The 17,648-nt window shown below is 41.4% G+C and overlaps 1 protein-coding gene across 4 annotated transcripts in view; it reads right to left on the bottom strand.

Annotated features, from left to right (window-relative positions):
- The window catches only part of rnf13 (ring finger protein 13), a 232,902-nt gene that overhangs the window by 127,772 nt on the left and 87,482 nt on the right, over positions 1–17,648 (bottom strand). For all 4 annotated transcript variants that reach the window (XM_080185985.1, XM_080185986.1, XM_080185988.1 and 1 more), the window contains exon 4: positions 14,766–14,891. In XM_080185985.1, the coding sequence (XP_080042111.1) occupies positions 14,766–14,891 (126 nt within the window). The remainder of the gene's footprint in view (positions 1–14,765; positions 14,892–17,648) is intronic.

The following is a 17,648-nucleotide window of genomic DNA, read 5'->3' as shown; positions in this document are numbered from 1 at the left end:
GCAATTACAACCAAACACAAATTAAAAGATACCGTAGAGATATTATCAGAGGAAAGGACGCCTTTGAATCTGTGTTTCAAAGTATTAAAAATAAAATGAACATTGCAATTTTATTGGCTGCTGGTTACACAGACATTCCCCTTCTGGTTTAGCCAGCTTATCCTACCAGTGCAGGTCTAGATTTGACCTTCGGTCTGTGGTCAGCTCGTTGACCTCAGCTGGGGCAGTGCTAGGGGTACAAAGATTGGTGAAGCTAAAACCGGTCACACCTCATGCTTTTGGCTGTTACTATGGATGCTCCACTGTGTATGTGGGCAGAAGTCGAAGCCAGGATTGAGTTCAGTTGAGATGTCCCCAGTGTTAAAACAGGCTGCAGATGCACAGCCATTCAAATGCTGGTGTGGGGTACCAGAGGAGAGCTGCAAACTCTAACTCCATCTGGACGCTGGTTGGAGAGAAAGAGAGAAAATGGGCTTTTTAAAAGAACATTTTTTTTTACATCTACCTCTCATGGTTTCAGATTTAATTACAATATACATAAAAATATAAATTATTGATTGTTCCATTTTGGAACACATAGAAATTTAATTATTGCTGGTTTTGACTGAACTGAACCAAAAAGGCAACTAAAATTCAAGACATGATAGAAAAAAAGCAGCATTAACATACAAAAAGGGGGATTAATGCACAAGAGGGGGGAAAGCATTAAAGTGAAAAACCTACACAAGGAGGGAAAGTGGGGAAAAAAAGGAAAAAGTGTAAACCACACAAGAAAAAAATCAGAAATGATTAGAGACTAAAAAGAGGAAAATTAGTAGAAAAGGAGGTTAGACATTAGAAAGCTCTGCACAGTTTCAATTACAAAAAATATTTTCTGAGACTTAATAATCCAAAGCTATTTGTTGGAATCCAAACCTATCATGTGGCTAGGCAACAGAAAACTATAATAATATTAAAGCAAACAGTACACTTCTTTGTTTTCAATGATCTTGAACTTTTTCAAAGCAAAACTCCTTAGTGCAACAGGGGATTAGCTGCATTTTTAGAAAAATCTGAGTTCTCATATCAACTTTCACTCTTTTTTGCCCACATGTGAAAATAAACTTACTGATACTAGAATAAAAGTGACTAAGCTTATTCAGCAATTTGTTTTTATTACCGATTTTGGAATATAGATTACCAATGTTTTTCGGTAGCATTTTTAACATAGTAAAATGTCTTAAATCACTTGACAGCATTATCGGACATACTTTCACAAGGACTAGGTAGAGATATTAGGACAGGTAACCAAAGGCTTAGTCAATGATATTTATTTTAAATAACTTAGACAAGAGAAAGACAAATAGGTATAAATTCCTGAGACTGAAGACTTGGTAGCTGAAGATATAATTGCCAATGGTAGGACGATGAAAATCGGAGATGCAAGAGGCTAGAATTGGTGGGTCACATGAATTGCAAAGCTGGAGGAGATTAGAGACATCGAGGGATGAGGCATTGAGAAATTTGAAAACTAGGATGATTTTTTTTAATTGAAGTGTTGCCTGATCAGGAGTCCATGCATATCAGCAGGGATGGGGAGCAACGGATGAAGAGGACTTAGTATCATACAGGATAAGGCAAGCAGAGACTCAAGTACGGGACTCAACAGATTGCATTAGAAGGACATTCAAATTGTGGGCACATCACAGCTAACAAAGACATGTCCATCAGACTTCCATACATTTTGTTATGTTAGAAGGTGCTAGATAAATGTGAGTTGGTCAGCCATGAGTCAGTTAATAGTCACCTTGGAGTCAGAAGGTTGTGGGTTCAAGTCCCACTTCATAACTTGAGTACAAAAATCAAGAGCAACACCCCGGTATTGAGGGAGCGTTACACTGTCATAGGTGCAGTTTTTCAGATCAGATCAGTCCTTTCTCATAATTTTCTCTATGAGATGTTAAACTTCTCAGGAGGATATAAAAGATGCCATGGCACTATTTTGAAGAGTAGAGATGTTATCCAGTGGTCTGGCTAATGCTTATTCCTCAGTCAGTATCACACAGACAGGTTACCTGGTCATTATCACAATGTTATTTGTGGGAGCTTGCTGTGCCATATTTTCAGGTGCCATATTTTCCTACACTGCAGCAGTGACTACATTTCTAGCAGTACTTCAGTAGCTGTGCAGTACTTTGGGATGTCCTATGCTTGTAAAAGACACTAGATAAGTGCAAGATTTGTTTCCCATTGCTTCTATGAATTTCAAGCAAGAACCATGTGACAAGCAACCACTGTGGCTATTTTTTCCATTCCTAGCACAGGGAAACTAAAGCAAACTGCAGCGTCCCTTCACTACTTGCATTAATGGCTCATCCATAATAGGGGGTTGATCCTGCATCCTCGTGTTACATGAATCAATAACAAACCACGTGTTATATCTATCCATTGAGACATCACTTGGGCTGTTTGTTCTTTCAGATATGCGTATTATCTAACCACATCGATAGAAAGGATTCATTGGACTGAGTAAATAGGTCATGTTTTACATGTTCAGGTAGTTGGATTTCTATTCTGTATTGTAGATAAAAAGTGTAAAGTGAAACATCAGTAGCATGTTGCAACTAGTGCAAAATCTTGGGATCATTGCAAGCATTTTCTTCTTCCCAACAAGCATTGAAATTATCATAGAATCAGTGCAGAAGGAGGCCATCTGGCCCAACATGTCTGTACTGGTCCCTCGATAGAGCACCCGTCCAGACCCCATTCCCATAACATCTACCCTACTAATGCTCCTAACCTATACACCTTGATTTGATTTATTATTGTCACATGTATTGGAATATGGTGAGAAGTATTGTTTCTTCCACACAATATACAGGCAAAGCATACCATTCATAGAAAAGGAAAGGAGAGAATACAAGGAAGAAACTGTTCTTGGGACACTAATGGGTAATTTAGCATGACCAATCTATCTAACCTGCACATTTCTGGACTGTGGGAGGAAACCAGACCATCCAGAAGGTGGTCGACACAACGACACGGGAAGAACATGCAAACTCCACACAGTCACCCAAGGTTGCAATTGGATCCGGGTGCCTGGTGCTGTGAAGCAGCAGTACCAACCACTGTGCTTTAAACTAGCAAATTTTACTTAAGATTTACTTGGTATATTTTACAAGGCAGAATTACAATGCAAGGTGACCAGAGGATTCTGGTCACTTCAACTGACTGGCAGTGAGTTTGATAACACTTTCTAAATATCAATTGGAACAGAATCATTTAAAGTATAAAAGCTATTCTTGATAATGGCGAGCACTGGACACATTTCAATGGTATTAGATATCAGAGCTAGTTTGGTGCAGTATTCCCCCTCATCACCTCCCCAGCCCCACTCCTCTGAAATCATGTCAAAGATTCAAATCTTCACATCATCATCGCAGAGACTAAAAACTAAACTATGGTGATGTCATTCACAGCTCATGTAAACAGCCTTCCAGTGTTTCCCAAACTGTACCTCGTACCTGAAATCCAATTCTGCAACCTGTAACCCAATCCCACCTATTACATGCTTTGGTACAGATCCAAAAAGGCGAGTTGATGTCATTCAGTTCACAACATCAGAGTAATCCTCCATTGTTAGGGAGTCAATTGGTATATAATCACAGTTTCACTGCACGTTAAACAGAGACATCACCTTCAGCATTCACGCCAACAAAACAGAATCAACCTTAAACTCCCTGAATGGATAAAAGCAAAAATAAACTACAAAATTCCTGAGCTCAATTGTCCTGAATTCCAGAAAAGGAAACAAAAGCCAAGTCTCAGATTCTTGACTGCTCTCCTGTGACCCCTACTGGAACAAGTGTCGAACAAAAACAGTATCAGTTTTGACTTGATGTTTCTTACAATCAAAATCTGTTGACATGTGTTGTCTGGATTCATATGCAAATAAATATGAATCCAGACAACACATTGGGTGAAGTATGGAGGAAGTCATTTATTGAACAGGAAGAGACAATGATCTTAGTTCTCTCTAATAGAAGATTTTTGTCTAACCAATGATAATAGATGAGGCAAAGAGGGCAGTGCGGTGGTTAGCACTGCTGCCTCACAGGGACCAGGGTTCGATTCTCGGCTTGGGTCACTGTCTGTGTGGAGTTTGCATGTTCTTCCCGTGCCTGCCTGGGTTTTCTCCAAGTGCTCTGGTTTCCCTCCACAGTCTGAAAGACATGCTTATTAAGTGCATTGACCCGAACACGCATGTGGCAAATAGGAATTTCACAGCAACTTCACTGCAGTGTTAATGTAAGCCTTACTTGCAATTAATAAGTAAACTTTATCTAGATGGGGAGGCATTAAATCGACCCAATAGCATGAGGCAACCTACCAGACACACACAGCGAGATTGTCAGCTATTCTTAAAAAGGGGGTTTTGCTGTAGAATATACTTGGCTGCTCTGTAATACAAAGTGATTGGAAACCATTAAAGTAAAAGGTTAATAGAAGTTCATTTGCCGAGTTACAAAGAGACTAATGTTAAACAAATATCAAATCCAATGTTAAGAATCATATTTAACTTTAAAATCCATCTGTAGCTTCCCAAAGACTGAACCAGTTGGTCATTCTGCATTGAGTGACTGGCTAGTGATTCCCAGTGGGCATTCAAACACATCGCTGCTACCCAGTTTCACAATCATCACCTTGAATACTTCGATCCCATTTCCACAATAGCAAGTGAACAGTTCAAAATCACTCTTGGCACTGGTGGAACAAAACTTCCACTTTATTCTGAATTAACAAAAGTTTCAAAATGGATAATTATCTGGGGAGAAAAAATTGTGGGACTATGTGGAAAGGGTAGGGGACTGGGACCAGATGAGTGGTTCTTATAGAGAGCCAGCTTCGACAAAGCAAACCAAATGACCTGCTTCCCTTCCAAGATTCAGTAAGTGAGTTTCATTATTTTGCTGTATGGGGTTTTATTACAAGGTTACTTGGAGAGATGTAGAAGCTATTGAAAGGGTGCAGAGGAGATTTACAAGGATGTTGCCTGGACTGGGAGGCATGCCTTATGAAGTTAGGTTGAGGGAGCTGGGACTCTTTTCCCTGGAGAGACGAAGGTTGAGAGGCGACCTGATAGAAGTTTACAAAATGTTGAGAGGAATAGATAGGGTGGACTCTCAGAGGCTATTTCCCCGGTTTGAAATGGTCGCTACAAGAGGACACAGATTTAAGGTGCGGGGAGGGAGGTTCAGAAGTGATGTTAGGGGTAAGTTTTTCACTCAGAGGGTGGTGAGTGAATGGAATCGGCTGCCGTCAGTGGTGGTGGAGGCGAACTCGCTGGGGTCTTTTAAAAGACTTCTGGATGAGTATATGGGGTTTAATGAGATTGAGGGTTATAGATAGGTCTGTAGGTTGGTAGGTGATGTGGTCGGCGCAACTTGTGGGCCGAAGGGCCTGTTTGTGCTGTAGTGTTCTATGTTCTATGTTCTATGTTCTAGAACCTTCATCTTTAATTACAATGCCCAAACAGTGCAATGCCAAAGTTAAAAATAATTCAAAATCTTGCCTTTTAGAATTTTCACATCAACAAATGGATTTTTAATTGCACAATTCCAACAGCTTGTTTGCAATTTATTTTGAAATTCATAGAATACCTGTATCGAATCCCAGAAGTCTGACTTGTAATTAAAATTACTTAATCACTTTCACAATTTAACGTATTTCCTTTTTCCTGAGCAGGCTCGAAGGGCCGAGTGGCCTACTCCTGCTCCTATGTATGTTAGTTATTTGTTAAAAAGCTAATTCAGGAAGTCATGGGTCAAGCACCATTTCAGAGACTTCACTGTATAATCCAGCCAGCTACTTCAGTGCAGTGATGAGACACTGCTGTAATGTCAAAGATACTATCTTCAGATGAGACACCAATCAAAGCCTCAGCCATCTAGGTGAATGTGAACAACCTCATAACAACAAAGAACTGCAAGAGAGTTGTCTTGATGTTCTGATCAATATTTATCCCTCCAACAACATCACAAGAAAAACAGTTTAGCTGGATATGTGCCTTATTGCTTAAAACCAAATTTATGATTCATAATAACCCATACAACTGGACAGAGATGCAAGAAAGTTTATGTTCCTGCTCACAAATTGATTACAAGTGTGTAAAAAGACAATATATTCCCAGAAATCCCTTCTGAACATGTCATAGGTCATGGAGCTGCTCATTCTATACAACTAATAAATTAACTTAAATCTATTTTTAAGAAATTTGTAGTAACCACGTAGATGGGGCTTATGACTAAAGAAAAGTTTCCTTCTATACACAATGAGCTGCTTGTTAGTGTTCTTTTTGAATACCGTTTTCTTCAGTTATTGGTCCACACAAGATTGCACTGCAAAAGATAAAATCCGAAATATAGTCCGGCAAATACAGTAATGTAGATGAGCAAAGAACTTAACTTAGAATACAGGTACTGCTTCAAGTCCTTTACCAATTGCCTAGGACAAAATCCAGTCTCTTCCTCAAGCAAGATCAATGGAGAAACTATCCCAAAGAGAAAACATTTCCCCTAACTGGGTAGACACCTTTCATCTAAAGCTGACATTGATGCAGAGATCCAACATCTTGTCCAAGACACAAGCACTGCCTTCGGACAGCTTTGACATCCACAACATACTTGTTGACATCAAAGTTTTCACGTACAAGGCATTCACCCTCCCAACTCTTCCATACGGCTTAGAAACTTGGCCACCACAAGGCACTGGAGAGGTAGCATCAGTGCTGTTGGAGGTGGGTTCTTCACATCAGCTGGAAGGACAGGTGCACTATCAGCATCTTTGAAGGAGCATCCAGGCCATGATCATCCAAAACCAGCTCTGGGCTGGCCACTTGCTTAGGATGTTACAGTCCTGACTGCCAAAGGAAATGTCTTCACCAATCTCGAAGGTGGCTCCCAAATAAGAAGAGGACAAAAGCACTTGAAAAACATTCTGAAGGCAAATCTCAAGAAGTGCAGCATAGACAAGAGAAACCTACCTGGAGGGACTTTCTGATTGAAGGGACACAATTCTTCACGGAAACCCGACAGCAAGAGGAGGCCAGGAGAAGGAGCCTGAGAAAGGAATACCAGCGATCAAGTCCAAGGACTGAACTCACCTCCTGGAAACACTTGCCAAGCGTGCAGTCGAAGATGCAGCTCCAGTATTGGGCTTACAAGCCTCGCAAGGTCTCACAGAACCCATGACCAGTAACACAGAGTTTCTTAGGTGGACAATCAAACTCATTAGCGAGTGATTGCTCAAGAAGTTGCTTTTCATCAGGACACTAAAGCCAATTGCAGTGCCCATACAGAGCACCAGATGAAAGGAATTAAACTTGGCACAGCCAGCTATGAAATCATATACTTTCTTAGCCTGTAAGCAGTCGCTACAGTTTTTTCCAATGAGAATAAATCAATGAGGGCATAATAGTATAATTTAATTAAATAGTGCCTGACTGGTGACCTAACCACATTGGCACATCGATTAGCATTGCTGCCTCACAGTGCCAGGGACGAGGGTTGACTTCCAATTTGGATGGCTGTCTGTGTGGAGTTTGCACGTTCTCCCCATACCTGCATGGGTTTCCTTCGGGTGCTGTGGTTTCCTCCCACAGTCCGAAAGACATGCTGGTTAGGTGGATTGGCCATGCTAAATTGCCCCTTAACATCAGGGGGATTAGCAGGGTAAATACGTAGGCTGAGGGCAATAGGGCCTAGGTGGGATTGTGGTCGGTGCAGGCTCAATGAGCCAAATGGCCTCTTTCTGCACTGTAGGGATTCTGTGATTCTCTGATCTTTAAACACAAACACACATCCACACATCTCCTGGGTCTTCTATTGTTCCCTGCTTTTCACTATTTAAACAGTTCTCACCAATTCTCTGTTCATGAAAATCAAAGCTCATGAAACTGAAATCACTGACCTGGTCAGGCAGTAGAAAACAGAGTGTTAAGCATGGACTCAGGTTTGAAGTAAGTGACTAGTGGTGTTCCATAAGGATCTGTGTTGGGTCCTCAGCTGTTCATTCGATTTATTAATGACATAGATAACAATAGAGTACAATATATCCAAGTCTAACAGTGACATATTGATGGCATAGTAATGTGTGGACAGAAGCATTAAATTACACAGACATGGATAGCTACAGTAAACAATAGACTCTGATGGATTTCGATAGGGATAAGCATGAGGTCATCACTTCGGGCCAGATTATTACTTAAATGATGAAAAGTTTAGAACAGGAGAATTCCGGAGATTAAGGATACATGTACATGATCAATAAAATGTTCAAAAATAACACATTTAAAGTGATTTGCAGAAGGAGCAAATGTGATGGGGAAAACAGCTCACACAAGGAGTGGTTCGGGTCTGGAGTGCACAGCCTGGAAGTGTGGTGGAGGAAACACGTTCAATCGAGGCATTCAAAAGCAGCACAGAACAGATTCACCAGAATGTTACTAGCGCCCCAAGGATTGGCTTATGAGGAGATGACGAACTCCATTTCCTGTCTGGTAGAATATGGAAGGTTAAAGGGTAATGTGATTGAGAGTAAATAGAGTAAAAAGAGAAATAAAGGTGGAGTCTAGAGCAAGGGGAAATCAAAGACAGACCATTCAAGAATTAAGTTGACATGTTTCTTCACACTAAAGGTGGAACTCTTTCCCTCAAAAAATAGATGCCAGCTCAATCAACAATTTTAAATTCAAGATCCACAATTTATTTTCCTGGACAGGATTATAAAAAGAAGTGTCTTTTGTAGTATTGAACTTGAGTACCACTTAAAAAAGACATGTTGAATGTTGTGGTGAAAGCTTCCACGTATATTAAAAAGAATAATGAGCAAAAGTGGACAGACAAATCAACAATGATCTGACTGAATAGTGGAATAGGCTGAAACACGTTGAATATCTATTCCTGCTCCTATTTTTAAAAACAATCATGAAGCCTTACATGGCTTCTGCAGATATTACTACATAGATCTGAAAGGCTCATTTCTACACAAGCAATTATGAGGTATCCATTGTACAAGACAAGTATATGATGTATTACACACAAATCAATCTGTACTGTATTATACTCTTCCCCGGTTTATTAGAAGTCATCGTACTATCGAGTCTCCTGAGTGACAATATCGTAAATCTAAACAACTCCAATGTAAATGTCGTCAGCACAAAACATAAATTTGATGCACTTGAAAATGAGATGGACTGAAGGAAGTCATCTGAGATCTTAGTCCTTTCAAGCTGGGTGGCTATCAATAATAACATCAGAGAGATAAGGACCTTGGCAGCACAGGGAGGAGCCGGAGTCATCCTCAGGTTTCCCCATATCAATTATTTTCTCAGAGAATTCAGTGCTCCCTGAAGAGCAAGATCGTGAACTGGGGCACACAGACACAGACACACAAAGGCCAATCTATATTCTCACTGACACCCTGTACACATACAAACTTTCCATGATTTGTATAGAATAATTCATTTTCCTGCTTTAAAATAAAACTCCAATATTGAGATGGACTCCCAGGTCATGATCAGACCTCGTCTGCATTCCTGAAGCATTAAATTACTTTAACGTGTTTTGCTAAATTGGTTGGAAAGAATCAAAACAATAGTTACACTTGGTTCAGACTGCTCACGCCAAGTGTCACTTCAGCAATCAAAATAATAATTAGGTAATATCTGATTAAATGTCCCCGATTAAATATCCAGGGAAGATGTTAGTTCAGTTTCAAGCATCCTTAATTTTGCCCCATGGTCTTGAGCAAAATTTATCCTTTAAATCAATTTCATAAAATACAGCTAATTGGTCATCATCACATTACTGCTTGTGGGAGCTTACTGCACACAAATTGGTTGCTGCATTTTCTATATTACAACACTGCGGAGGTTCCTAATCTGGGTCTGCAGAACCCAGGGGTCAGCACGAGCATTCCAGGGGGACATCCAGCGCTGACCTAAGAGCAGCAGCACGCACTAGAGAGGAGGGGAAAGATGCACCCATGCTGGGGTGGACATGGGCATGTGCAGAAAGGGAGCGAGGGTGAGTGTGAAGGGGAGAGTTAAGTATGTGTGCGTATATATATGTCAGTGAGGAAGAGGAGGAGATGTGCACCACTCGACGGGGGGGGGTGGGGGGGGGCTGTGTGTGTGTGCGCATGCGCGTGTGTGCGTGAGAGGCTCATGTGTCCAATATGAGTATCAGCTTTCCTGCATAACTCCTCCAATTAAAAGTTTTATTTTATTCACTTTTAGATCCTCTCCTAAAGTGGGAACTACTTCTACAGGTTAATGTGAGGAAGCCATGTAGCTGGTGAATGTATTTGTGACTGTGTGCCAATTCCTAATACATGCACTGATATAGCTGGAATAGGCTCGTTTACATTTGATTTCTGTGTTTGCACCTACTTTGCAGCCAGTAAAGGCATGTCGACACCATGAGAATGCTTGGACTTCCATGACTTACTCAGGAGGACACTCGGCATTCCACAATTCCAAAAATTTGGAAAATTCTGCAACCGTGACTTGGCTCCAAACAGTACTGCATTGCCTGTAAAGAGATTCTCTGTGGCCATGCAAAGCACTAAATAAATGTGAACCCTCATTCTTTTAAAAAATAAATCCGTTTCAGTTGCTCTTCGAATTTGATCTGCATTCTCATGTTCATTTTATTCCAGGTAGTAGTTTGGGTTGGTGGGTATTGTATTTTTTTTTATTAAGCATTTTTTTCTATTATTCTTAGTTGCTGTTCACAGTTGACCTGAACCGTGGAAAGTGGCGAGTATGGGCATACATAATTTACAGTGAGTTCTTGAAGGGCAAATGAAAATTCAACAACAGCAAAGGTATATTGTCCACTAGGGCCACTATTCCTTCTGCATATTTATAGGATGCTCCACGTATACCTGGAAATGTCAGAAGACTATCTTCACTGCTTCGGTTTCACAAGACACACATTCACATATCTGTAACATATACTAAATGAGCTATATTTAGCATCCAGAACAGGGATGACTCTTCATGTAGAAGTGAAGGTTACAACTGCACGAAGCTTCCAAGCAATGCCAGGGGTCATGTGCAATTTTAGTCATTCTATATCACACCCATGTATCAATTGACAAATTCTACATTCATGAGTGACAAAACTGCCAACAGAAAGATGACATAATTTGGAAAGGATGCAGACCATTCACTAGCTTACAGGGTTCATTTAGGTACAGAGTACCAGAGATGGCTCTACAATTGCTGAATCCTCCTCTAACATCCTGGGGGGTTAACCACTGACCAGAAACTGAACTCTACCAACTACATAAATACTATGATGACAAAAGTAGGTCTGAGAGCTATGGTAAGTAACTCAACTTCTCAGTGGAGGCTACCAGTGACCAGAAATTGAACAGAACTGGCCACATAAATACTGGGGCTACAAAGAATCAGAGGCTGGGAATTCTGTGCCAAGTAACTTGACTCCTAGCACCCCAAAATACTTCCACCATTATTTACAAGGCTCAAGACAGGAGTTCCAACTGTCTGAGCAGTGCAGTTTCAACAACACTCAAGGGACTTGACACCATCCAGGCAAAGCTGACAGCTTGAATAGCATCCCATCCACCACTTTAAACATGCATTCCTTCACCACTGACACACAATGACAGCAGTGTGGATTATCTACAAGACACACTGCAGCAATCACAAAGGCTCCCCCGACAGTATCTTCCAAACCCACGATCTCCATTACTAATGATGACAGCAGCAGACGCACAGAAGAACAGTCCTGACATGGAAGTGTGTCGACTTCACTGTCATGGGATCAGAATTGTAGAATTCAACATCACTTTGAATGTACCTACGCTACATGGACTGCAGTGTTTCAAGGTGGTGGCTCAACACCACTTTCTCAAGGCAATTAGGGAAGGGCAAGCAATGCTGGCCTGATTAGGCCAGCAATGCCCATTCTCCTGTAAGAATTCAAAAATATATTATACTTATTTGGGCATTAGGGCCAACATTATCAACCTGAAGCCCTACACAATGTTTACACTCAAATGTTCAATTGGTCCAGATTGCAGATTTATATGCAAATCAATTGTTGTTATGCCTTCATTATGTACCACTTCACTTTATAGTGCATCTTTCTCCCCATCAAGAAAGAATACTGTATCTAGCTTCAACATTAAGCTCTTCGTCAGTGTTGCTAATTACCTAATCAGCAGAGTTTCTCAGCTGGATGACTCAGTATCTGCCTGGCCTTCCTGTAGCACTAGCCCCAGCTGCAATTAAGTTTGCAGATACAATGAAGAATATGTGCATTGGTGCAATTGCTGAGGACAATACTTGATGTGGAGATGCCGCATTGGACTAGGGTAAACACAGTAAGAAGTCTAACACCAGGTTAAAGTCTAACAGGTTTATTTGATAGCAACCAAGTAAACCTGCTGTTGTGACACTTCTTACTGACAACCTTACTTGAACCAGTTCTTCCAAGTGCAATAGAGTTCCCAATTTAGATTTGGCTAAACGTGATGGACCCACAGGAAATGTCTGCTAGGGGCAAATGGCAGTGTTACTTTTGTCTTTCACCAGGTAAGAGCAAACTTCTTCATGGGGCGGTATGGTACCACAGTGGTTAGCACTGCTGCATCACAGCATCAGGGACCTGGGTTCAATTCTGGTCTTGGGTGCCTGTGTGGAGTTTGCACATTTGCAGGGTTTCCTCTGGGTGCACCTGTTCCCTTCCAAAGTCCAAAGATGGGCAGGTTAGGTGGACTGGCCATGCTAAATTGTCCCTTAGTGTCCTAAGACGTGTAGGTTAGGGGGATTAGTGGGGTAAATGTGTGGGGTCGCAGAGAGTGGGCCTCGGTGAGATGCTGTGTCAGAGAGTCGATGGGCCAAGTGGCCTCCTTCTGCAATGTATCCATTCTATGATTTGCAGCTAGTTACCAGACACTCAGCTGTTAATTCAGACCGCAACGTCCCTTAACGTAATTCTTTAAAAACAGTTTTTCCGACTCAAATAAGAACATAAGAACATAAGAAATAGGAGCAGGAGTAGGCCATCTAGCCCTTCGAGCCTGCCCCGCCATTCAATAAGATCATGGCTGATCTGTTGTGGCTCAGTTCCACTTTCCCGCCCTCTCCCCATAACCCTTAATCCCCTCTCTTATCAAGAACCCATCAACCCGCTTCTTAAAAATATTTAGCGAGGCAGCCTCCACCACTTCAACGGGCAGAGAATTCCAGAGATTCACCACCCTTTGAGTGAAGAAGTTCCTCCTCAACTCCGTTCTAAACCGCCTCCCCTTTATCTTGAGGCTGTGCCCCCTAGTCCTACTGTCTTTTTTGAGCGGGAAGAGTCTCTCCACCTCTATCCTATCCATCCCATTCATCATCTTATACGTCTCAATGAGATCTCCCCTCATTCTTCTAAACTCTAACGAGTACAAGCCTAGTTTATTCAGCCTCTCCTCATAGCTCAATCCCCTCAACTCCGGTATCAGCCTAGTAAACCTCCTCTGCACTCCCTTCAGGGCCAAAATATCCTTGCGCAGGTGCGGCGCCCAAAACTGCACACAGTACTCCAGCTGCGGCCTCACCAATGCCCTATACAGCTGCAGCAAGACCTCCCTACTTTTATATTCAATCCCCCTCGCTATGAAGGCCAGCATCCCATTCGCCTTCCTGACCACCTGCTGCACCTGCAAGCTGGGTTTTTGCGACTCATGCACAAGGACCCCGAGGTCCCTCTGCACCGTCGCCTGCTGCAGTTTTTCGCCACGTAAGTAATAGTCCTTCCTACCATTCTTCCTACCAAAGTGGACCACCTCACACTTGCCAACATTAAATTCCATTTGCCATTTCCTGGCCCATTCGCCCAGCCTATCTAGATCCTTCTGCAGACTCTCCACACCCTCCGCACAATTTGCCTTTCCCCCAATCTTGGTGTCATCAGCAAATTTCGACACCCTGCACTCGGTTCCCTCCTCCAGATCATCTATATAAATGGTAAATAGCTGAGGCCCCAGCACCGACCCCTGGGGCACCCCACTAGTCACCAACCGCCAATCCGAATAGCACCCATTGACCCCCACTCTCTGCCTCCTATTTGACAACCAATCCTCTATCCACGCTAACACCCTACCCCCAACTCCATGTCCCCTGACCTTCTGCAATAACCTCTTGTGAGGTACCTTGTCAAGGCTACTTTTCCTTGTTAAGAGCTCCAGTGGTAGGATCTCCAATTATTCTGGACTGCAGTGTTGCCACATATGCCGGTGAACATTTAGCCCCCGCCTCCCCTTACCCATTTCCTCCCACACAAGAGTTCTGTGGCAGATTTTACCACTTCCCAGGCTGCAGGCCCAGTTCCCTGGCTCAGTCATTCACTTGTCAGTTGCACTTTAAGTTAGGGAAAGGAATTCCAGCTGCAGAAATTCAGGATTATCCGCCTTATAGTGAGCCAGATAAGCTTAAAATATACTTTATTTATAAAATATCAAAAAGAACATAAAACATTTCAAAATGGTCAACTAGATAGGCTCGACCTAAATAAGCCACTTCTCCGCTAGTCTCACAATGTTGAGGCTGTAATACATTCATGATAGCAAATAATGTGACTCGCACTATCTAGACTCAACACAAGTTTGTGTGTATTCAACATCAATTAAAATTGAAAACCTTCAAGGCTACTGTTACAAACATTGACAAATCTTACACAAGGTATTCAAATGTTTCAACTGTGACTCACCTTGATATCAAAATTGCAGTCAAATCTTCTTATCAGAACAATGAAGTTGATAGAGGAATTGTCTGTCATTGGTGGAGAAATGATTGGCTCACAAGCATTCTTTGGTCTTGAATAAACTAAGAAACCCTACAAGTAAACAAAAAGCAAACGGGGAAAAGTAGTTAAATATTCAGAAACCAAAATCCCCATATTAAAAACTACAAGAGGCAGATCTGAATATTTTGCCAAAGTATACTTTTAAGTTTACTTTAACTGTCTGTGTGAAGTTTGGATGTTCTCCCCATGTCTGCAACAGGTTTCCTCTGGGTGTTCCAGTTTCCTCCCAAAGATGTGCGGGTTAGATGGATTGGCCGTGCTAAATTGGCTCTTGGTGTCACAAGATGTGTAAATTAGGTGGATTAGCAGGATAAATATGTGGGGTTATGGGGATGGTGCCTGGGTGGAAAGCTCTGTTAGAGAATTGGTGCACACTCGATGGGCCAAATGACCTCCTTCTGCACTGTAGGGATTCTATGATAACTGTATAAGAGTTATTTTGCATTCATGAGGAATTATACCCCCCCCCCCCCACTTGTTCCACAAATGCAAACGATGTTTTCTCAGTTGGTTTAACTGATCTTGATCAATTGGGCCAGTGGGCTGATGAATGGCAGATGGTGTTTCATTTAGACAAATGCGAGGTAATGTATTTTGGTAGACTGAACCAGGGCAGAACTTACTCAGTTAATAGGAGGGTTTTGGGGAGAATTACAGAACAAAGAGATCTAAGGGTGCATGTTCATAGCTCCTTGAAAGTGGAATCACAGGTGGACAAAATGGTGAAGAAGGTATTCTGCGTGCTTGGTTTCATCGGTCAGAACACTGAATACAGGAGTTGGGACGTCTTGCTGAAGTTGTACAAGACATTGGTAAGGCCACACTTGGAATATTGTGTGCAATTCTGGTCACCCTATTATAGAAAAGGATAGTATTAAACTAGAAAGGGCACAGAAAAGATTAACTGGGATGCTACCAGGGCTTGATGGATTGAGTTATAAGAAAGGCCGAATAGACTGGGACTTTTTCCTCTGGAGCGTAGGAGGCTGAGGGGTGACCTTATAGAGGTCTATAAAATAATGAGCGTAGACAAGGTAGATAGTCAATATTTTTTCCCAAAGGTAGGGGAGTCTAAAACTAGAGGGCATAGGTTTAAGGTGAGAGGGGAGATGCACAAAAGTGTCTAGAGGGGCAATTTTTTCACAGAGTGTGGTGAGTGTCTGGAACAAACTGCCAGAGGTAGTAGTAGAGGCAGGTACAATTTTAACTTTTAAAAATCATTTGGATAGTTACATGGTTATGATGGGTATAGAGTGGTATAGGCCAAATGCAGGCAATTGGGAATAGTTTAGGGGTTTCTAAAAAAAGGGCGGTGTGGACAAGTTGGGCCGAAGAGCCTGTTTCCATGCTGTAAACCTCTATGACTCTAAAATTTACATGTAATTAAACACACATTATACCAATGCAATCTTTCCTGTTTAATTTTTGAGAAGTGGCTGTCAAAGTCATTTATAAGTCATATTAAGATCTGAACTCTGGGATAGGTTCGTGTTAATAGGACAAAGTACGAATGCAACTCTAGTTTTTGAGGCAATCTCTAACTGAAATCAAACAAAAATTACACAAAGAAATGTCATTTATCAACCTTCAGTCTACTATTGAGATGATAGACTGAATCATCGTGGCATAAATGTCTTGTCAGTTAAAACAATTAATGATAGTCCAATATACATATTTTCTTTCACAACCTCTTACACTTGTATCCAGAATTATTTAAATGCAACCATCACTGGATGCAAGAATAAATATGTACAGAAATATGCTTAACTAGCTGGTCCCACAACTCATATTCAAGTATCAGTTTTGGGGTGTTAGCCAACAATCAGTGAAACAAATTCAAATTCCTTCTTAAATACTAGACATAAAAACAATGTTGGTTAGTGGCAAGTAGTTCCTAATTTTATTTACATTTAATTGGCACCCTAATGAACAGCATTAAGAAGAATGTCAGTTATATTTTAAAAGTCTTAATGCTGAACTTCCCCACATGGGACATCTGGTCTATGCAGCTTTAGTAAAGAGGAATACATACATTCATGCAATATTTAAAATCCCTACTTGTACAAATGCCATAATCAAATTCAACGGGTCTCCTTGCAGCATGTTATCATTTCAGACTGGCTCAGATCAATGTCAGGGAATCAACAACTACAGCAGAAGTTGTGCATTCCTTTCTATCCAGATCACATTCCAATACAAGCTGCTGGGTTTTGTAGGAGCGACACTCAAGTAAACAAAATATGGAAAAAGATCATCAGGAAACGAACAGAACTGATGCCATCATGGCTCACTCGACTGTCCAGGACAACAGCTTGCTAATTAAGTTGAACTGCTCTTCTATTGAATTTTGTGCTTCAAGTCAAACATGCAGTCCCTCCAATCACACACTGCTTTCTTCTTTAAAATTTTATTTTAAGAAATACCATGCACAAAAAGACAAGAGGGAGGAAGTTTCCTGTTTTTCCCCAAATTCAATCTTTTATCTCCAACTCCACCCTTTTCAGGATTTTCCGAAATGCTGGGGTATGATTCAGGGCGCTAATCACCCTGCAGTCATTGAATTGACCACTCCAAATGTGGGCACAAACAAGGGTGACCATGATATTCAATCACATCTCAGCTGAACCCTGGCCTCATCAGATAAACTGAGTGTGCACGCACTATCAGAGCTCACTGTGGTAGCAGTGGTTGATTTTTTTTTCTCTCTTTAACCAAGGTAAATGAAGCCACTCAGATTAGTTAACCCAGTAAACATTAGGAATTGACCTAGGATTTCCCCATCTGCAG

The sequence above is a fragment of the Carcharhinus amblyrhynchos genome, chromosome 3 (genome assembly GCF_965287045.1).
Source record: "Carcharhinus amblyrhynchos chromosome 3, sCarAmb.v2.hapA, whole genome shotgun sequence".
NCBI classification, from domain to species: Eukaryota; Metazoa; Chordata; class Chondrichthyes; order Carcharhiniformes; family Carcharhinidae; genus Carcharhinus; species Carcharhinus amblyrhynchos.
This window is presented reverse-complemented; position numbering and strand designations above follow the sequence as displayed.